This window comes from Felis catus, chromosome A1 (genome assembly GCF_018350175.1).
Source record: "Felis catus isolate Fca126 chromosome A1, F.catus_Fca126_mat1.0, whole genome shotgun sequence".
In the NCBI taxonomy this organism is placed as follows: domain Eukaryota; kingdom Metazoa; phylum Chordata; class Mammalia; order Carnivora; family Felidae; genus Felis; species Felis catus.
In genome coordinates this window covers 116,423,103-116,445,339 of record NC_058368.1, presented here as the reverse complement: position 1 = coordinate 116,445,339, position 22,237 = coordinate 116,423,103, and the positions used below count along the sequence as shown (strand labels likewise).

The following is a 22,237-nucleotide window of genomic DNA, read 5'->3' as shown; positions in this document are numbered from 1 at the left end:
AGAGTTTCTCCAGGATTCCTACATGAGTTTGAGGCGCTTGTCCAAGGATGGGGAGAAAAATGTTGTCTGTTGAAACTTGGAGTCCCAACAGGAGCAGGCCCTTGCAGGAAAACCCGAGTTCCTGGTATGCCGGAAAAACTCGTCAGGGGAGCAGAAGAGGAAGATGGGGAGCTGCCGGATGGGTCAATGGATGGTAAGCCTGAAATAAAACAGGTCCAGACATCAAATCAGCCAAGGCTTGAACATGGAAAGCCCTAACTTTACTTAATTCCTTTTTAAAAAAGAAGAAAGCATACAGTTTACTTTTGTAGATCACAGCAAAATAATCCATTTATGTGACACTGTATTATGGCCCAAACCCATTTTTTTCTTGCAGTCCAGAAGAATATCACTAAACAGCACTAAATATAGAAGAGTGCAATGTTTTTGTTGTTGTTTTGAGAGTGCACAGGAGCAGCAGGGGGTGGGGAGGAGGCACAGAGAGAGAGAGAGAGAGAGAGCGAGAGCGAACACTCTGGGGATTCTCTCTTTCCCTCTCTCTCTGCCTCTCCCCTGCTTGAGCGCTCTCTCTCAAAATAAATAAATAAACATTGGAAAAAAAAAAAAAAAAGAATGGCCTGGGGGCTCCTGGGTGGCTCAGTTGGTTAAGTGTTGGGTTCTTGATTTCTGCTCAAGTCATGATCTCAAAGTTGTGAGGTTGAGCCCTTGTGTTGGACTCTGCGCTGTTAGCGCAGAGCCTGCTTGGGATTTTCTCTCTCCCTCCCTCTCTGCCCCTCCCCTGCTCATTCACTCTCTCAAAATAAATAAACATTAAAAAAAAAAAAAAGGCAATCACCTGGAATAATGTTCTGGATAAATCTCAAAGCTTTCACTAGAGGGGACATGCAATGAGAGCATGCTGTGACTAAGTGGTCCCCATCAGTAACTTCTGCTTTTCCTTTTGTGGAAAATCTAAAAGTATAGCTGTTCATCTACATAAATACAGTTGTCTCCTATGGAAGATGAATAACACAATCTACCAATGTTTCCTTCCTAATGAGGAAAAGCATACTATTAAAGAGAAGTATTCCATTTGATAGAAAAAATCAACAGTTGCAAACTATATCAAAGTTTCTATCTAGTTTGTGTAAATCTGAATTCAGCAGTCTTCTCAAATGCCACTGCTGTTTCTAGAGAATGCATCAGGGAAAGGGAAGAGGTGTGTGCAAAAGGATTATACGTACTCATTTCAGGAAAAAAAAATAGTTAAAATCAACATGAAAAACTGTCAAACTTCTCTCAAGCAGTTCTTCATCCATTTAAAGTATATGGTTCAAAGGCTTTTAGCAGATTCACAGAGTTGTACATCCATCACTGCAATCAATTTTAGAACAGTTTTGTCTTCCCTAAAAGAAACTCTGCACCCATTACCTGTAACTCCCCATCGTCCTTTACTCCATATCCCCACTTCTAAGCAACCACAGTAGATTTACCTATTCTGGAAATTTCATATAAATAGAATTATACAGTATGTGATCTTTTTGAGACTGCCTTTCTTTCACTTAGCATCAGGTATTCAATGTTCATCAATGCTGTAGCATGCATCAGTACTTCATTTCTTTTTACTGCTGACTAATAATCCCATTATATCAATACACTACGTTTTGTTTCATATTTATCAGTTGATGGACTGTGGGCAATTTCCACTTTTGGGTTATTATGCTGCTATGAACATTTGTGTACCAGTTTTTTTGTGTAGATATAGGTTTTCTGTTGGGGAGACCTAAGAGTGGAATTACTGGATTGTATGGTACCCTTGTGTAACTTTATGAGGAATTGTCAAAAACTGTTTTTTTCAAGTTGCTATGTTACTTTGAATTTCCACTGGCAACATTTGAGGTTTCCAATTTCTCCACATCCTTCTCTATTTTCTTCAGTATTACTATTTCTTACCTGTGAAACAACCAGGAGAGTAAACTATATCCATGAAAGAAGAGAAACAAAAGAAGCCATACAGGCAGTTAAGATATAAGGCCAAGCTGGGGCGCCTGGGTGGCTCAGTCGGTTAAGCGTCCGACTTCTGCTCAGGTCATGATCTCACAGTTCGTGGGTTCCAGCCCTGCACTCGGCTCTGTGCTGACAGCTCTGAGCCTGGAGCCTGCTTCGGATTCTGTGTCTCCCTCTCTGTCTGCCCCTCCCTGCTCATGCTCTGTCTCTCTCAGTCTCTCAGAAATAAATAAAAAAAGTAAATAAATACATAATATATGTATATGTATATGTACATATATGTAAGCCAGGCTTACCAATCCTGGACCCCAGAGGGAAGTCCAGGATTAATGCTTGCTTTCTAAAAAAAATGATTATTTTTTTATTAGCAATAAATAATTTTGATGTTTTAGATCTAAATAATTAAGGTTCCCAAACCTTGTTTTCTACCAAACTAGATAGCAGATATCCTTGATTTTTTTCTTTTTTCTAGAATTTCATAATCTGTACATCTTCTGGGAGGCAGCATGTGGAATGCAAAGAGCTCAAACAGGAGAATATGAGAGTTCTGAAGTCAAACTGGCTAAGGCATTCAGAATTCACATGTCAGTGCCAGTCAAGCCAAAGATAAATGCTTTCTACACTGATTGCCTGAGCACTGGCAATGAGTTCTTCTTTCACCCTGTGTGTGGCCTTTGAAAATCTTTTAGTTTCCTCCAAACAAAAAGTGAAAACAAATATCTATTTATAGAAAAAAATAAAAAAATTAAGAAAAAAAAAATCCTAGAGAACATTTGGACCACAGTTGATCTTATGTAGGCTTATATATTTACTTGAAAGATGATATAGGGGCACTTGGGTGGTTCAGTCAGTTAAGCGTCCGGCTTCAGCTCAGGTCATGATCCCACGGTTCGTGGGTTTGAGCCCCACATCCGGCTCTGTACTGACAGCTCAGAGCCTGGAGACTGCTTTGGATTTTGTCTCTGTCTCTTTCTCAAAAGTGAATAACATAGAAAGAAAGAAAGAAAGAAAGAAAGAAAGAAAGAAAGAAAGAAAGAAAGAAAGAAAGAAAGAAAGAAAGAAAGAAAGGGAAAAAGAAAGGAAGGAAGGAAGAGAGGGAGGGAGGGAGGGAGGGAGGGGAGGAAGGAAGGAAGGAAGAAGGAAGGAAGGAAGGAAGGGCTCAAGGATGATATAACAGTTGTTTTCCTGAAAAGACAAGTAAATAAAAGCATACCTGAAATGAAAAGTAAGGTCACACCATATCCATAAACTTCCAGATTTAAACACCATAGGTCAGTTTGTAATAAACAAAAAGGAAGGCTGGGTTATGAAAGACGGTTTTCTCACTGGAAGGAAAATACTACGAGGCAACAGAGCCTCTTACACCATTCTATGTCAGTTGCAATTTCTAATTTGTTTTTCAGAATAGTGCACATTAGACTCAAATTTGGCTCTTTGACTCTGGAAAAAAGACTGGTTTTCTAAATATATCCAAGTCAATACCAGACTCATATCTATATTTTTCTTATAACGCCTCAGCAGCTAATTTGTAATTTCAAAAAACCAAAGAGCTGAATCTAAGTTGGTCTTTTTCCATTAAGAGCCCACAAATGACTGGATCTCTAATAATAATATTAACATTGAGCCTGAGCACCCAAGACTGAAATATTGTAGAATATTTCAAAGAATAATGTAGGTTATGGACTGGTACCTAAACGCTTCTGTAACACAAACTTTTTAAATCTGAGAAATGCAAACATTCATGATGATTTTAAAAACGTCTATAAATTTGAAATCCTTAAAGTATCCTGAGTCCCTTTCTATTAATATCATTATACCAATTCTTAGAAAATGGACTGACACAAGGTATAACCTCCTTGCTATGAGGGACAGAAACATCAGATAGACCATATAAGGCAGCTCATTGTATGTGAGTGATTATCTACAGCTATATCGCTGCCCCCTCAAACAGCAATCATTAAAGGGTCTTTAGTATTTATGACACAGTCTTTTTTCTTTCTTTCTTTTTTAATTTTTTAAATGTTTATTTTTGAGAGAGAGAGAGAGAGAGAGAGAGAGAGAGAGCATGAGAAGGGGACAGGGGACAGAGCATGCACAGGGGCAGAGAGAGAAGAGACACAGAACTGGAAGGAGGCTCCAGGCTCCATGCTTTCAGCACAAAGCCCAACACAGGGCTCAAACTCACGAACTGGGAGATCACAACCCGAGCGGAAGTCGGAGGCTTAACCAAATGAGCCACCCAGGCGCCCCGACACAGTCTCATTTCTTTAAGATCATGTGATATGATGTACAAAATAAGTGTTTTATTATCTTGAAGGATTCAATTACACTTAAGAGCCCCATACTGAACTGCAGTAATAGTTATAATAACTTACCAACTGGACTAGTAGAAACTCGCTGAGAAGGTGGTCTGAAGCCAGGTGCCTTGGAGTTGTCAGGGTGCACATTTTCCAAGTGTCCAAGTACAGAGTTACCCAGGAATGCTGACTGAACAGTGAAAGAGGCATCTGCAGCAACTCGTGAGGACAGCGGACCATCTCCCCAACCCTGGTTAGCAGGCACCTGACTGCTATCAAAAAGACTACTGAAATGATTGAAAAGTGTGGCCGGGCCGAATGTAGGCGGCAAAGATTTATTTGCTGGGTTAATGTGCATCTGAGAGCCATTCATAATGTTCATGGCTGAAGAAAGCTGCACTGCAGCCGGTGGGCCTTGAGGTGGTGTCAAAGGAACTGGATTTGTAACAAAAATAGACTGGGGATCCTGGTGTATAGTTGCATTTGGTACCACTGAGTAAAAAGAACCTCTGGGCTGCATTCGATGAGAAACTCGAGGTGCTGGTACAGCTAACTGAGGTAAGTTATTGGTGTCCTGATTATCAGCAGCAACCAATCTGGGTGATGCCAAAGTCAATGGAGCAGGTTCTGAGTTGGATGCGAAAGGCATGGACATAGGACTTAAGTCAGATCCACTGGGTGGCTGTGCCTCCTCCTGTGTGTTAGTGGAGGGAGGAGCGGGGCTACTGGATGGGTGAGTTTCTGGAGCTCCTGGGGTGTTGCTGGCAGAGCTACTGCAACTATTTGCAGTTGAAGATGGGGTGCACAGGTTGGCCATGGGCTGCTCCTGTGTGGACGCTTTCTCTTTGGGGGGTGGCATGGCAGGGAAAGACTCCATCTTTTGTGAAGAAAGCTGTGTTTGAGGAGTACTTGCAGGCAGAAAGGTGGTGGGAACCTGCCCGCTGGGGATAGGTGCAGAGGAAACAGAAGGCAGGGAACTACAAGTGCTCGTCACAGAAGAGATCACTGTTGCTGGAGGGCTCGTTTTAGGCACACAGGCAAACAACTGCTTTCTGACCGATGAAGGAGTCCGGGTATTAGTCACACACAACTGCTGGCTGGCAGCAACTACGGAAGAGACAGTGATAGGACAACTGGCAGTAGCTAGCCCCGCAGACTCTGAGGGTAAGACAGTCCCGTTCTGGTTCGGTAGACGGCCTGAATTATTATGCTTTGGAGAGCTGTTTGTGTTGCCAGGATTCACAGGTCTCACTGGGAATGGTCCCCAAGTGTTGGGAGAGGGTGAAAAGGTTCCTCCAAATTGGGCCATGGGTAAGCGAGGATGCCGAATCTGTTGCATAGTCTGAGCAGCCAGCAGGGCAAAATGAGGGTGGGGATAAGCCAAGGGTAGAGAAACTGGGAAAGAAGAACGTACGTTTGTTGGAACGTTCTTGTTAAGTTTATTAGTGGGCTGGAACGTAGATAATGTTGTCGCCTGTGACGTAACAAGAGCTGGAGCTCCCAAAGGAAATGCGTTTTTACTGGAAGCTGATGTGGTGCCTACTCCAGATGAGAAGTTTGCATGGATGGACTTGGTGCTGGCAGGTGTTCTGATATGATTTTTAGGAATCAAGTCTTCCAGTTCCTTAGCAGGATCTTGAATAAGTGCATTGATAAGCTGAACCGCATACCTTGTTGACTCCGTACCACCCCTGGGGAGAAAACCAACAAAACATAAAAACAGGATCAAAGAGATAAAAACAGAGGTAATTTTAACCTTAAAATTCTTGATTGTGCCATGCGTAACACAAGTATGCTTCTAAAAACATTTAATTTCCATACAGAACTACTAATATATATTTTCCACAATTACCTTATTGTGATCATTCTCTCGCCATTCTTATCTTTTTGTTTATCCACATCAATATGGGCTCCAGTAACATCTTGTATTGCAGTGATGTTGCATCCTCCTCTTCCCATTATCCTGGAAACCACGGAAGCTGGAACAGACAATTTCTTTGACCTATAAAATGAAGACTTATGAGCTTATGAAACAAAACATGAGCTTATGAAAACAAACGTCTTTACTTAAAAAGATGTCTCAGCTAGTATGTTCATGTAGAATAATATGTCCCAAACCTTAAAGGGGAAATTACTATAACTTTTCGTTTTAGAAACTGACTCCCTCTCATATTGAATTTAACTTAGTGAAAGTAAATATTACTTTGTCATTTAAAACAAAATTATATTTTAAATAACTCATGATCTAAGCATTCCAATCTGCTGAAAACATCACACATCAACTAAACGGCAATGACCATATGGACTGACTTTTTCTAAACGAAAACAATGCATAACATACTATTAAACTTCATACCAAGTAAGAGAGACCAGCTTATCAATATCAGTAATTTATACTTAGCAATAACAAGTATAAATGCAGTTCAGGTTTGAACTACATAAAAAGCAACCCACAAGTGGAGCCTGGGACTTGACTTCCACTTACATGTGAGCTGAGCAGAGCCGAGAGATGACCAGAGGCTGATCTTGGGATCTAATAAGATGGCCTGGCCTGGCTGTCCCTAAGGACTATCAAAGAAACCCAGTGTTTGCTGGCAGAAGCACTTTTTAAGTAAAGCAGAACCAGATGAGAGCGACACCCATTATTTTCAAGTGCTCAGTGCTGGACCCCAGGATTCCCCTTTTCAAGGAGGGACCTTCAAACTTGAATTATTCCATCTAGAAGAGTATCAGAGGCAGCCCTTAAAATACTCTTCATGCTCAAAATTTATTATCTTAATGCTGGGAAGAATATATTCGGGTATTTTGAAAGCTAGAGCATAGACTAGGCTACATGCTGTAACATTTAAATCGATCTGATCATCAGGTATCATCACTTCTCCTATTTTGCCAAGACTTCTTTCTGTTTGCATTTAATGGACACAAACTTCAAAAGCAATACAGAATAAAAGCCCAGACATTTCAGTCCTTTGGTGACTTAATATGATTTGATATACATTAGCATTTCTGTATCTTGTCCTGATTCCCTGTTGTAAAGTATGAACAGAGGCTAAAAGTATCATCTGGATTGTATAAAACATTTGAAAGCTGTGGCCTGTCTGCTTTTATTCATTTCTCCCATCCTAGCTTAAATATAAACACTGTGACTGAAGGTGCAGTAAAACCTAGGATTGTGAGTAACTTGTTCTGCAAGTGTTCTACAAGATGAGCAAACCTACCTTTCTTTCTCTTTCTTTCTTTCTTTTTCTTTCTTTCTTTCTTTCTTTCTTTCTTTCTTTCTTTCTTTCTTTCTTTCTTTCTTTCTTTCTTTCTTTCTTTCTTTCTTTCTTAATGTTTATTTATTTTTGAGAGAGACAGAGACAGAATGCAAGTGGGAGTGGGTTAGGGGCAGAGAGAGAGGGAGACACAGAATCTGAATCAGGCTCCAGGCTCTGAGCTGTGAGCACAGAGCCCAATGAGGGGCTCAAACTCATGAGCTGTGAGATCATGACCTGAGCTGAAGTCAGACACTCAACCAACTGAGCCATCCAGGCGCCCCTAGATGAGCGAAGATTTCTAATAAATTTTAACTTGATAAACAAGCCATGTCCTGCAATATGAGTAGTATGTGATACCAAATATCACATGATCACAACTGAGCCAATGGTTCTTGAAATTTGCTTTGATACACACAGGCTTTAGATGACAAGCATGTTTCTGGGATGAATTATGCTTTCAAACCAAGGTTTTACTGAACTTTTCTTTCTTCTTTCCTTTTCTTTCTTTCTTTTTTGAGGGTGAAGGTAGTTTTATTTTAATTTTATGGGCTCTTTTTCCCCCTTATCGGGATAGCAACTGCACTAGTTAATAGCAGCTAGCCAGTTCTTTAGGATATGTGGTTCTCTAGTGAAGTCTAACTTTATTTAAACACTGTATACAGATAAATTTGATTGTTTGAACCAAAATGGGATCATTAAACAAACCTTGTAGTCCTCACTAATAACACTGTGATTTTCCTGTCAAACGTAGAATCTTCCCTGTAAGAAGCTTGTGACCATTTTGTATGGTATATCTGGAAACATCTGTAGATGTTATGTTTTAATAAAACATTTTTTGTTATTGTAAAGTCAACATTTTTTTGTGTCATATAAAATATATATGCAAAATTTACATATGGCTTCTCATTTTACTTTAGCCTACTCTGGATTTAGTGTGGCACAAATAATAACCACATTCAAATGATTCACTAATTAACTGGGTAACTACCTCATTAGATAGAACTTACATGGTCTATGAAAGTTAAAAAGATAAGACTAATTCTACTTACCTTCGTACAACTTCTTTCCACCCTTCTTCTCTTTTCTGTCCCCTTTTGGGGCTAGTCAGATTTAGCTTTATGTTAGGAGAACTTAATGGCAATGGCACTGACTTATAGCTTGTTGATAAGGAATTAGTATTTGTTTCACTTTCAAGTCTGAGAAGAAAGAATTATCAAGTCCAATAAAACACATTTTAAGATAGAAACTCAAGAGACTATTCATTTATACACAAAGTTACATTGAAATACTTGAATTAAAATTTGGCACATCAAATTATCAACAATTTGGAAAGGCAGAAATAGGACAAAGAGTTCATCATCTACTTTAGTATTTAAATGGACTCAGAAGCTCAAAGTTGGACTACAATCAATAAAAATGACACAGTTAAAATAAAATCAAGGTATGCTAACTTTTTCATTTTCAAAATTGAATCATAAACATCTCTAAAAATCTCACTTCATAACGTGCACATGATTAGGATATTAGTGAATTTCAGGTTTGAATACTGCAGTCAGGCAATGTGGTAGCCTTACTTTGTGTAACGTAATTTGTGCTAAAAAATGTACTTTAAATTCTTGTGCCAGGCACGAGAAAGGAAAGGTGGATGGAGAGTGAACAAATCAGAAAAATTTACCGTGTTTGAGTTTTGGAAGTGGCATTACTTGTCTTTTCTTCTTGGGAATGGAGAAGAAGTGACGGGTATCTCCTATCACTGGAGGAATTCACATCCATGGTGAAATTGAACTCTTGGCTTTTACCGCCACTGCTACTCTCACTGTTGCAGTCTGTGCTGTCCAAGTTGTCGGAGTCACTATTCCCACCTGTACCACCACCTCTGGGTTCTCCGTTTATTTTATTTTTATCAGCTTTCTGCTGTGCCAAGGGTATGTGTTGTTCTGGTAATATTAAATGTGCAGTGGGAGGGGTCTCCTTCGTTTTGTTCTTCTTATTTTTCCGATTGGTGCTGGGGGTCGTCACCACATTGGCCCTTTTTTTCCCAAACACATTTGTAAATGTTGCAGATGTTGCAGAGATTCCAATGGTGGTGGTGGTGGTTGCACTAGGAGGGTCTATGGGAACTTCTTGCTCCGCTGAAATTAGCAAAAGGATAAAAATCACACTGAGAGCACAGAACTCAGAACAAGTTGTGACAAGATATACATAATAATTCAGAGTAATTCACTTCCTTAAGTCATATTTTCCTTTCATCAGTATTCACTAGTAAATAAAGAAATCTTTATTGTTGTTAGAACAAAAATACTATATCATATTTTGATGTGTAACTTGGTATAAAACATTCACACTATAACATTCTTTTTTTTTTTTTAAGTTTTTATTTATTTATTTAAGTAATCTCTACACACAACATGGGGCTCGAACTGATAGCCCTGAGATCAAGAGTTGCATGCTCTTCCGACTGAGTGAGCCAGGTGCCTCTTATACCATAACATTCTTTTTTTTTTTTTTTAATATGAAATTTATTGTCAAATTGGTTTCCATACAACACCCAGTGCTCATCCCAACAGGTGCCCTCCTCAATGCCCATCACCCACCCTCCCCGCCCTCCCACCCCCCCATCAACCCTCAGTTTGTTCTCAGTTTTTAAGAGTCTCTTATGTTTTGGCCCCCTCCTTCTCTAACCTCTTTGTTTTTTTTCCTTCCCCTCCCCCATGTGTTCCTGTTAAGTTTCTCAGGATCCACATAAGAGTGAACACATATGGTATCTGTCTTTCTCTGTAGGACTTATTTCACTTAGCATAATGCTCTCCAGTTCCATCCATGTACCATAACATTCTTAGGATCTGAGGTGTTAGTCTCATGAGTTAATCAAAACTCACAATACAGTTTGAATTCAGGGAAATTTTTAGTCTGACTACTGTAGATAATGCTGCTGTAAACACTGGGGTGCATGGATCTTTTTGAATGAGTAGCTAGAGAGTATTATGCTAAGTCAAAGAAACACGAATACCATATGATTTCACTTATATGTGGAGTTTAAGAAACAAAACAAATGAGCATAGGGAAAAAAAGAGAGGCAAACCGAGAAACAGACTCTTAACTATAGAGAACAAACTGATGGTTACCAGAGGGGAGGTCGATGAGGGGAGGTGGTGGGGGGATGTGTTAAATGGGTGATGGGGATTAAAAAGTGCACTTGTTGTGATGAGCCCCAGGTAATGTGTGGACGTGTTCAATCACTAAATTGTATATCTGGAACTAATGTTACACTGTATATTAACAAACGGGAATTTAATTAAAAATTTTAAATTCAGGGAAATTTTCACATAGTATTTTAGAATTAGAATTCAAATAGAGAACAATTATTTGCCTATTACAAACACTACTAGAATGTACAAAAACAACTCTGAGAATAATGAACCTGTATAGCTTTGGGCCCAAGTCTTAGCTCAAAATTTATTGAGGAACTGGATCTCTCCCCAGTTTCCAAATGGAGGAGGAAAGGGTACGGAAGAACCTGAACAGAAGCTGGCAAATCTCTTTACTGTATTACATGTAGGACATACATGATGTTTTACAAAGGGACTTAAATTACAACTGAAACTTCAAATTACATGCTTGCCTTTACCCTTTCTGTTTCTATCACTTTACAATGTAAATTATTTAGAAATATTTACTATGAAAGCCAGTTGTCAATTCCAGATTAAAATAATGAATATCTAACTAGAATTAATTAGAGTAAAAAGTACTCAAAATGAAGTTGATGAACAGAATTTTATCATTAATTTGAAAAAGTCGTTTCTTACCATCTTCATCATTCTCCTCTTCATCTTCATCCTCTGGTAGTTCTGAATTCTCCTTAGGTTTGTTTTCCTCATCTTCTTCCTGTTTCCTTTTCTGCTCCTCTTTTTTCTTTTTTCTCTTTTCTTTCCTTTTTTCTCTTTTAGCTGCAAGAGCCTGCTTTCTGCTCTCCTCTCTTGACTGAAAATTAAGTGCAGGTGTATCATTTCACCAATAATACAATTATTTAACATAAGGAATGGGTGGGGAACCTGGGTGGCTCCAACTGTTGATTTCAGCTCAGGTCATGATCTCATAGTTTGTGGTTTGAGCCCCTGTGTCTGGGCTCATGCTGAAAGCCTGCTTGGGATTCTCTGTCTCCCCCTCTCTCTGCCCCTCCCTGGTTCATGCTCTTTCTCTCTCTCTCTCTCAAAATAAAGAAATGAACAGTAAAAAAATAAAATAAAATAAAGAATGGGTATTTTTGCTTATGACACGAGGCTTCCCATGGATACCAGTGTTAAAACACATTTATAAAAGCACCAAAAGAAAAATATAGATAAGCTAGACGCCATCAAAGTTAAAAGTTTTTGTGCTTCAAAGGACCCATCAACAGAGTAGAAATACAACCCATAAAATGGGAAAATTTTTTTTTTTTTGCAAATCATACATCTGGTAAGGGATTTGTATCAAGAATAAAGAACTCTTATGACACAGTAATAAAAAGACAAATATAACTCAATTCAAAAATACACAAAGGACCTGAACAGACATTTTCCTAAAGAACATATGAGTAGCCAAAGCATATGAAGACAGTTGCTCAATATCTACTAGACATCAAGGAAAAGCAAATCAAAATCACAATAAGATACCCACTCCATACCCACTAGATGGCTATACTCAAAAAGACAGATAATACCAAATAGCGGTGAGGGTATGGAGACATTAAAACCTTCAAACACTTGCTGGTAGGAACATAAAATGGTGCAGCTGCTTTGGAAAACAATCTGGCAGCTCCTCAAATAGAATTACCACATGCTCTAGCAATGCCATTCCTAGATATACATATATACCCAAGAGAAATGAAAACACATTCATACAAAAACTTGAACACTGTGCTTGCTTTGGTAGCACATACACTAAAAACCCTCTAACAATACAAAGATGAGCATGGCCCCTGCGCAAGGATAGCATGCAAACTCATGAAGTGATCCATATTTAAAAAACAGAAAGAAAGAAAAAAGAAAGAAAGAAAGAAAGAAAGAAAGAAAGAAAGAAAGAAAGAAAAACTTACATACCTATGTAGTAGAAACAACCTGAATATCCATCACCTAATGAATGGATGTATGGGTGTGTATGTGTGCATGTGTGTGTGAGAGAGAGAGAGACAGAGAGGAGAGAGTGGGAGGGAAAGAGAGAGAGTGTGCTAGAGAGAGACAGAGAGATGGGATATTATTTAGGAATAAAAAGAAATTAAGTATTGATATATGTGACAACATGGTTGAACCTTGAAAACATTATGAAGTGAAAGAAGCCAGTCTCAGAGGAACAGATACTGCATGATTCCATTTATGTGTAATGTCCAGAATAGGCAAATCCATAAAGACAAAAAGCAGATTAGTGGTTACCTAGGATGGAGAGATTGAATAAAGTGAGTGACACTTAAAGGGTGTAGGGTTTCTTTCCAGGACAGTAAAAATATTCTAAAATTGGCTGTGGTGAAGAATGCACAACTCTGAATATGCTAAAAGCCACTGAATTGTATACTTTATTTATTTAAAAAAATTTCTTTTTTCAACGTTTATTTATTTTTGGGACAGAGAGAGACAGAGCATGAACGGGGGAGGGGCAGAGAGAGAGGGAGACACAGAATCGGAAACAGGCTCCAGGCTCCGAGCCATCAGCCCAGAGCCCGACGCGGGGCTCGAACTCACGGACCGCGAGATTGTGAACTGGCTGAAGTCGGACGCTTAACCGACTGCGCCACCCAGGCGCCCCTATACTTTATTTATTTTAAAATATTTTTTCTATTTTAGTTTTTGAAGTAATCTTTGCACCCAACATGGGGCTTGAATTTACGACCTCAAGATCTAGAGTTGTATGCCTACTGACTGAGCTAGCCAGGCACACTTCAATCGTACACTTTGTTTATTTATTTATTTATTTATTTATTTATTTATTTATTTATTTATTTATATATTAATGTTTATTTGTTTTTGAGAGACAGAGAGAGAGAGAGAGAGAGAGAAAGAGAGAGAGAGCAGAGGAGGCACAGGAAAAGAGGGACACAGAGAATCCCAAGCAGGCTCTGCGCTGTCAGCACAGAGCCAGATGTGGGGCTCAAACTCACGAGCTGTGAGATCATGACCTGAGCCGAAAACTGAGTTGGGACACTTAACTGATTGAGCCACCCAGGCACCCCTCAATTGTATACTTTAAATGGGTGAATTGTATGATAGATGAATTGAATGTACATGTATGCAGTATCTGTTTATTTGACTAAAATTCAGCTATCATGATCTTTATAAAATTCTAAAACATTTCACTTTAAAAATATTAACCAGAATCTATTGTAAAAATTATTTTTCTACCTTATAGAATTTTTTAAGCCACATACAGAATTCTGATCACTTTTAGATTTTGCTGTGATTAGTACTATAAAATGTCGTTTTTTTCGGAAAGGAAAACATGGTAGTAAGTTGCCTAGCATCATGATGAGAGTTTGAAACAGATCAAGTTATTCGTTCTTCTATGGTAATCAGGTAAAGCATTTTCCTCAAAACTATAATTTATCATTTTGAGGCATAAATTGATTACTCTTTGATTTACCTAAATGAGAGGTTGGCAAACTATGGCCTGAATACCAAATCCAGTCTGCTATGTTTGATGGCCTAAAATCTAAGACTGACTTTGATATTTTAAACGGTTGAAACAAATAAAAAGACTATTTCGTGACACTTGAAAATTATACAAAATTCAAATTCCAGTGTTCATAAATAAAGTTCTATTGGAACAAAGCCATGCTTGTTCATTTACCTATTGCCTATGGCTGCTTTTGTGCTCTGAGGGCAGAGATGAGGACATATGACAGACACCATATGGCCTGCAAAACCTAAAATATTTACTATTCGACATTTTATAGAAAAAGTTTGCCAATCCCCTACGTAAATGAGAAACGAGTGAAAGAAGACATTGCACATTTAGCTAAATACGGAATTTTATCACTCTGTTGGCATAAGAACAAACTGGCTACCTATTTAGAGAACTGCTGACCATATCCTTGAGAAGTTACACAAAAATCAAAATTATAGACATGAAAACTATCTTAGTAATCATCTAACTATGAACTTCACTTTATTTTAAAATGAATATAACTTTTTTTCCCTTCTGATCTTACCTGTAATCAACTTTATCATGGAGGTGCTAAATTTTAATTTTCTGATGTTAAGACTTTAAGGTTTACAAATTTCCCCCTATTATCAGCAATGAATGTCCTTGTAAGTTCACATCTTCGAGCATTTGTCTAATTATTTACCTGAGGCTAAATTTCTGCAAGTGGAATAGCTGAATAAGGGTAACCACCCTTTTATTTGTGAAAGCATTTCCATTAATAGTCATAGGAATTTATACCATACAACAAAAATCATTCGCTAGAGTGCTAATCTATCCACACCTTTGCCATCAGTAGCTATTACCAAATCTTTTAAGTTTTTTTTAAGGTGTATTCATTTTTCAGAGATAGACAGAGGCAAAGCGTGAGTGGGGGGGGGGGGGGGGGCAGAGAGAGAGGGAGACACAGAATCTGAAACAGGCTCCAGGCTCGAGCTGTCAGCACAGAGCCCGACGCGGGGCTCGAACTCACAAACCACGAGATCATGACCTGAGCTGAAGTCAGACGCTTAACCGACTGAGCCACCCAGGCGTCCCTCAACAATTTCTTTTTTTTTTTTCTTTTTAAAAATTTACATCCAAATTAGTTAGCATACAGTGCAACAATGATTTCAGGAGTAGATTCCTTAGTGTTCCTCAAACATTTAGCCCATCCTCCCTCCCACACCCCCTCAACAATTTCTAATAAGAAAAATTATTTTTCTTACTCACCTTTTCCAGATCAAGCTCTTTCAAAAGAATACTTGCATTCTTATTTGCTTCTGCAGCCTGTTGGTCTTTAGCCTTCACAATTGTCTCAACACACTGGTGACATTTTTTCAAGAGTTCCTACAGTGGAAAATGGAATAATATAAATATAGGAACATAGAAACAGGCCAAATAAAACTTAAGTTGATAAGCACACTGAAGTCCAGGGCATAAAGCCCAAACAACTGAAATTCATTGAGCCAAATATAAGCAATCCTTTGAGTGTAGTCATGTATCAATCTTTCATGAAAAAAAAATAAAAAAGCACTATTTCTTAAAGTTTGTATTCTTAGAGAACTTTCTAATCAAGGTAACAGTGTAGTTATAAATTTTAGCTGCATTCACTGTAATTATAGTCCATAACAGGAAGGAATCCTCAAAATAATTTATCAAAATTATTATATCCATTCTTCATTTGCAAATAGAGAAACTAAAGCACAGACAGATGAGGTGATCGGTGTCACAGAGGACAAAACAAAGGTTGCTAAATGTACACTTTGGCATCTAATTCCACAAAGAACACAAATGTGTTTCAATGTTCTAGTGAACCTACCTTATCTGTAATTGTTGCTATGTATCGCATGCATTCAATATCAGAAGGGAACTGATTGACTTCCTTCACCAAATACTGAACAACTTTCACATGACCCTGTGAGAAGTACAACAAAAAATGCACAGAAGAATTCCTTGAAAATTTGCTCATATGCTTAAAAACCTAAGAGTAAAAGGTATAAAGATACTTCCAGATCATTTACTAAACTTAAAATTGAAATTATGAAAATAAAAACAACATGCCCAGGTATTTCTCCTAAATTTAACTTAGCATTTCCCATTGAAAATAGAAAAACTTTTGTAGAAAACAAGTGTTTCCTAGAATAAATGTATTAATAAAAATTGGCAGTGTGAAATGAACCTTTATTTAAAAAGGAAATAGGTCCTAAAACAGAGAGATGTTCTACCTTGCAAAATATTATTTTGGGTCCATCTTAGTTAAACAAGGTAGATTCTCACAATTATCTGAGACCCATGACTTCAATCTAGGGAAAATGTTTTCTAAATGCTATGATCAGAGGTGAATGATCTATAATTAATTCTAAGTGTCATCTACCTCAATATAACCAAACTTGCATAGTTTTCCTTCCTACCAAGTTCTAAAACATCTTCCAGAATTAGTCTGATGGCGACAAAAATCAGAAAAGTCGTTGTCTCTAGGGCAGGAAATTCACTGAGAATGGGCATGATGGAACTTTCTAGGATTACAGAAGTATTTTATGAATTTATAGGGGTGTGGGTTACCCAGATGTATACAGTTATCAAAACTCATTAAACTATGCACCTTTGGTTTGCATATTTCACTATATGTAAATGATGCCTCAATTAAAAGGAAAGGGCAAAAACTTAAAGAATTAAGTCTAGAAAATATTTTAATATTTTTAAAAAATATAATTTATTATCAATTTGGTTTCCATACAACACACAGTGCTCATCCCAACAAGTGCCCTCCCCAGTGCCCATTACCCACTTTCCCCTCTCCCCCACCCTTAAGATTTTTTTTTAGAAGATTTTATTTTTTAAGTAATCTCTACACCAAACATGGAGCTCAAACATATAATCCTAGATTCAAGAGTCGTATGTTCCACTGACAGAGACAGCCAGGCGCCCCTAAGATTTTTTTTTGTAAGGCCTAAAACTTACACCATTCTCATTCAATAGCTATTTAGTGACTGCCTAATATGTGTTGGGCACTATGCTAAACAATGTGCATAAAGAGTGATATTCATAAAGCTTGGTCTTCCTGGATCTTCCAGTCTAACTGGTGAGATAAGCTTTAAAAAAGTAAATACATATTTGAATGCATAATTACAAATTGGTATAAGGAAAATAATAGGGTACTATAAAAAAGAGCAAGAGGACCTTTTCAGACTGAGTGCTAGGGAAGGACTCTCTAAGTAGTGACATATAAAATGGGAGCTGGGGCACCTGGGTGGCTCAGTCAGTTAAGCTTCCAACCCTTGATTTGGTGGCTCAGGTCATGATCTCACGGTTTGTGAGACTGAGCCCCTCAGTGGGCTCTGCACTGACACCACGGAGTCTGCTCAGGATTCCCTCTCTCTCTCTCTCTCTCTCTCTCTCTCTCTCTCTCTGCCCTTCCCCCATTTGCACTCATGCACGTGTACTCTCTCTCTCTCAAGATAAATGAATTAGCTTTAAAAAATAAGATTAAAATAAAATAAAATAAAATAAAATAAAATAAAATAAAATAAAATAAAATTGGAGCTAAAAGATGAGCAGAAGTGAGCCAGTGAAGAGCAAGGGAGAGAAAACTCATAGCAAAGGCCCTCTGGCAGTTAAAAATATAGTGCATTCTAGGCCAGCAGCTAAAGTGTAGTGAGCAAAGGTGAAGGGTAGCATAAATGACTAGTATGGGGATGTGGGCATGAACCACATCCTGCAGGGCTTTGTAAGCCATGGTAAGTGGTTTATACTTTATCATAATTGTAGTGGGAAAGCTTTTAAAAATACAGCAGACAAGCAAGCTTTAACATACATATGAGACACAGTAAGTTTTTATGAAAGAGACTATTCCTTTTTGTTCCTTTTTAGGTAGAGAAGACATTCACCCACATACTTAAATCTCGTGTTTTGCATACAACATGACAAAACTAGTCAAGATGCCAAGTGCTTTACAAACAAAGTTGCTTATGGCGAGCTACCACCGTAGCTCTTAGATTTGGCCACAAAGAGAGTGGAAAGATAGCAGTGATTTATGTATGGAAATGCAGTCTATTCTCCAAGAGCAATTCATTTTTCTCACATGGTTTCAACTTAGAACTAGTTAAAAATGATTGCATTTAGCTTTCTTCCCCCACATTAAATTACCTTGCGAAACGCTGACATAAGAGGTGTGATCTTCCGGTTATCTGCTGCATCCACATCGGCACCTGCTTGCACTAGCAATTGCACCACATCAAAGTGACCACCATTGGAGGCCAGCCAAAGTGGTGTGTTTCCCTTCTTGTTTCGAACATCAATATGGGCTCCCCTATAAAGTCAAAGAATAGTATAGTTTGTTACTATTAGTAACAAAGAATAAAGTAATAAAGAATACAAAGTAACAAAGTAATAAAGAATAGTATAGTTTGTTAGTATAGTTTGTATCCTATGAGAAGAGGGTGACTTTCTATTTCCTCTATTTTTCTTTTATCTTCTATAAAATAGCATACAAATAATCCATTCTTTAAAATGCCAATAAAGTAAAAACAATCTGATTAATTGTAAAGGTGCTGAAAAGTAAAAAGGATCACAAAAACTTCTATATGTAAATATAAAATTTACCCACCTATTAATCAGGAGCTCACAAAATTTGTAGTGACCTTTGTCTGCTGCTATTGTGAGAGCAGTATCTCTTGAGGAAGGCACAGGGGGGGCATTGACATCTGCTCCTTTATCAAGGAGAACTCTTCCAACCTCTGCATATCCTCCAGAAGCAGCTTCCATCAAGGGGGTAAGACCAGTCTGTTTAAAACAAAAATTTATACAAGCAAATGAATACAATTATCTTAACAGACTAAAACAACTGACTTATAAGTGGATTCTATTTCTGATTTTCTCTCATAAAAGAAGTAAGCAGTATTCAGCCTTCAATTTCACTAAACAACAAATGAAAATTGTTGAATTGAGTTAGACATGCTGGAACGAACTCACTCATCCCAACTCATAAAAAAACAATTTCGCAACTTCTATACTGTTATAAATTTATACATGAGACAGTAACTTCTCTGCACAATGAATACAGATAATGAAAAATGAATAAAAAGAAAATTAAATAAGGCACATCACTGTTCAATGGGAAAATTCTGTTTAATGTTTTTTTTAATTTTTTTATTTTTGAGAAAGACAGAATGTGAGTGGGGGAGGGGCAGAGAGAGAGGGAGACACAGAATTTGAACCAGGCTCCAGACTCTGAGCTGTCGGCACAGGGCCTGACGCAGGGTTCTAACTCATGAACTGTGAGATCATGACCTGAGCCAAAGTCAGACACTTAACACTCTGAGCCACCCAGGCACCCTGGGAAATTTTTGTTTAAAATATCTAACTGAGAATGTTAGTTTGCTAAATAACTCTGGATAAATTCCTTTAATCCTATTCAAACTTGGGAAAAGTAGATTAAAATAGCACTTCTTAAATTTTATGCATAGGTGTCTTTTGCTCATTAGTTTTCAAAATATTTGCCAAGAGACATTTCCTACTGGTATCATTTCCAAAGTAATACGGGTTTCTCTAGGACATCTAATAGATAATTGGGCCACACTAAATACGCATAATACAAAAAGATAAACTGGATAGCGGGAAAGGCTCATTTTTCTTTGTGCTATGAAAAATTTAAGGAAAACTACACTCCCTAATTTCATAGATTAAAAAAATGTAAATGTTGCATTGAATTTTAAGAAACATAACTAATGCAGTTCAGAGAGAAAATATGAGAATTTCATTCAGATCTTTCAAATATGAAATGACTAAAAATTTGGCCATTCATTGTGTGATTATAATGAATTCTATATAAGCTACGCTTTTCTAGGGTTGTAAGTTCCTAATAATTCCAAGCATAACAATTAAAAACGCCAAGATACTAACTCCTTTCTAAATGCCAAACACTCATGAAATTGTCAGAATCTGTCACGATCAGATTAGATTTTAGCTGTCTTAATTTTATAATCCACGCAGTTCTTTAAAAATCTACATTAAAGGACTCTATATGGGACACCTGGCTGGCTTAGTTGATAGAAAATACAACTCTTGATCTCAGGGTCGTGGGTTCAAGCCTAATGTTGGGAGTAGAACTTACCTAAGAAATTAAAAAAAAAGAACTCTACAAAATAATCTTAACACAAAATCTTATTACAGTCAAAAGTGCAAACTCAAAGATTCATAGAGAGCTACTCAAGGTTGAGGTTGGAAAATGTGCCGATTCTACTTTCTTCATTGTTCTTAACGAAAGTCACAAATGATGATATTGTGCCACTGACCACTGTATATAGCACAGTTCTCTGGTCCTGCTTTGGGTTGTCAGTTTTAACTTACAACAATTTAAAATAGCACATTCAATTTGAGTTGAAAAGTGATATATTTTTTTAAGACTTTATTTTTAAGTAATCTCTACACCCAATGTGGGGCTTGAACTCAGAGCTCCAAAATCAAGAGTCCCACACTACACCAACTGAGCCAGTCCAGTGCCCCAAAATGCCACACTTTTTACACTAGAAATATACTAGAAGTAGTTGACAAGTTATAAAGTTCTTACCTTTGCCCTATGTTCAACATTGGCTTTTCGGTCCAGAAGCAAACTCACGACTTCTGCTCGGCCTTGAAAACAGGCCAAAGTAAGAGCCGTGTTCCGATTGGTCTCTATTTGGGCATTAATGTCTGAACCCATATCAAGCAGCAGTTTCACTGCAGGAACGTGTCCATTCATGGCAGCCAACATCAGGGGAGAAATACCCAGTTTACTCCCAGTCCTAAAGGGAGAAATGTGCTTAGAAAATTAGGTAATATGTTGCCTATTGCATTTTAAAAAGCATAGAGAATATAAAAGATGAAAATGATTCAGTAAAAAGAAAGGTTTCTAACACCAGTGTAAATTTTATTTGTGTAGACTACTAATTAGGAATAGGAAAATCTAACTATTTATCTATAGATTAATATTATTTATTGTTTATTTATTTTGAGAGAGTGACAGCATGGGGGTGAGGGCAGAGAGAGAGAGAGAGAGAGAGAGGGAGAGAGAGAGAGAGAGAGAGGGAGAGAGAGAGAGTGTGTGTGAGAGAGAAGAAGAGAGAGAATCCCAAGCAGGATCCATGCTATCAGCATAGAACCCAATGCAGGGCTCAAACTCATGAACCATGAGATCATGACCTGAGCTGAGATCAAGAGTCAGATGCTTTAACTGACTGAACCACCCAGGCACCCCGGAAAATTACACAATGTAAAAGATAACCCCTATTTAGAGGTTATAAATTTCCAACTACACATAATGAAGTACTTTCCGAGATGACACCTCTCTAAAAATAGCCATGTTAGCATTTTGAAGTAAGCTGTGATTACTTATAAGCACATTACAGGAATAATTGTTGGTCTTGTAACTTTAATACAATCTTTAAAAAAAATTTTCACTTTTAGTTAAAGTATACTTGATTTTAATACTATCTTAATTAAAAGTGGTATCTGTCCAGATATATAGAGGAAGACATTTAACCCCAATGTAGTAATGTACTAATCATGAATAATAAAATGAAGATACATACCTTGAATTAATCTCCGCCCCAGCATTAAGTAGAATCTTAATGATATTAACATATCCTCCAGATGCAGCTAGACTCAGTGGTGTATAATCAGACACGTTCCTGTGTTCTTTATTTGCACCTCGAGCCAGCAGCAAGTCTACCACCTACAAAGTAAAATATAAAAAAACAAGTGTTCAACTTATAATGAAGGAAGCACAGAGAAATGGAACCTGTAACTTCCTTGCCTGAGTATCTGGCATTTTAATTATGCCCTAGATATTCAAGTATCAGCAACTGGAGAAATGGATTAAACTTCGTATCAGGAATTTGGAGCTTTGAAATCCCAATTATATTACAATAACAAGATATTACTCTCTCTTTTTTTGTTTTTAAAATGTTACTCTTCCTACTCGTCAATTGTTGAGTGACGAATTTGCATTTCATATGTGTTAGGGTTATGGTTCATTCAGCCCCCAATAAATGTAAGGATAAACAGAAA

At 37.7% G+C, this 22,237-nt stretch overlaps 1 protein-coding gene and 1 non-coding gene across 5 annotated transcripts in view; one reads left to right on the top strand and one right to left on the bottom strand.

The window, feature by feature from the left end:
• LOC101093912 (ankyrin repeat and KH domain-containing protein 1) overlaps window positions 1–22,237 on the bottom strand; it is a 132,685-nt gene that overhangs the window by 3,589 nt on the left and 106,859 nt on the right. For all 4 annotated transcript variants that reach the window (XM_006927658.3, XM_045059953.1, XM_006927659.3 and 1 more), the window contains 12 exons: window positions 21,760–21,902; window positions 20,760–20,973; window positions 18,798–18,973; window positions 18,338–18,500; window positions 16,011–16,106; window positions 15,422–15,538; window positions 11,347–11,521; window positions 9,216–9,672; window positions 8,590–8,736; window positions 6,136–6,285; window positions 4,362–5,974; window positions 23–199 (listed from right to left, as the gene is read on the bottom strand). In XM_006927658.3, the coding sequence (XP_006927720.1) occupies window positions 23–199; window positions 4,362–5,974; window positions 6,136–6,285; window positions 8,590–8,736; window positions 9,216–9,672; window positions 11,347–11,521; window positions 15,422–15,538; window positions 16,011–16,106; window positions 18,338–18,500; window positions 18,798–18,973; window positions 20,760–20,973; window positions 21,760–21,902 (3,628 nt within the window). The remainder of the gene's footprint in view (window positions 1–22; window positions 200–4,361; window positions 5,975–6,135; window positions 6,286–8,589; window positions 8,737–9,215; window positions 9,673–11,346; window positions 11,522–15,421; window positions 15,539–16,010; window positions 16,107–18,337; window positions 18,501–18,797; window positions 18,974–20,759; window positions 20,974–21,759; window positions 21,903–22,237) is intronic.
• On the top strand, window positions 12,436–12,542 carry LOC111556920. Its single transcript, XR_002736623.1, has one exon. It is a non-coding gene; the product is annotated as a U6 spliceosomal RNA (small nuclear RNA).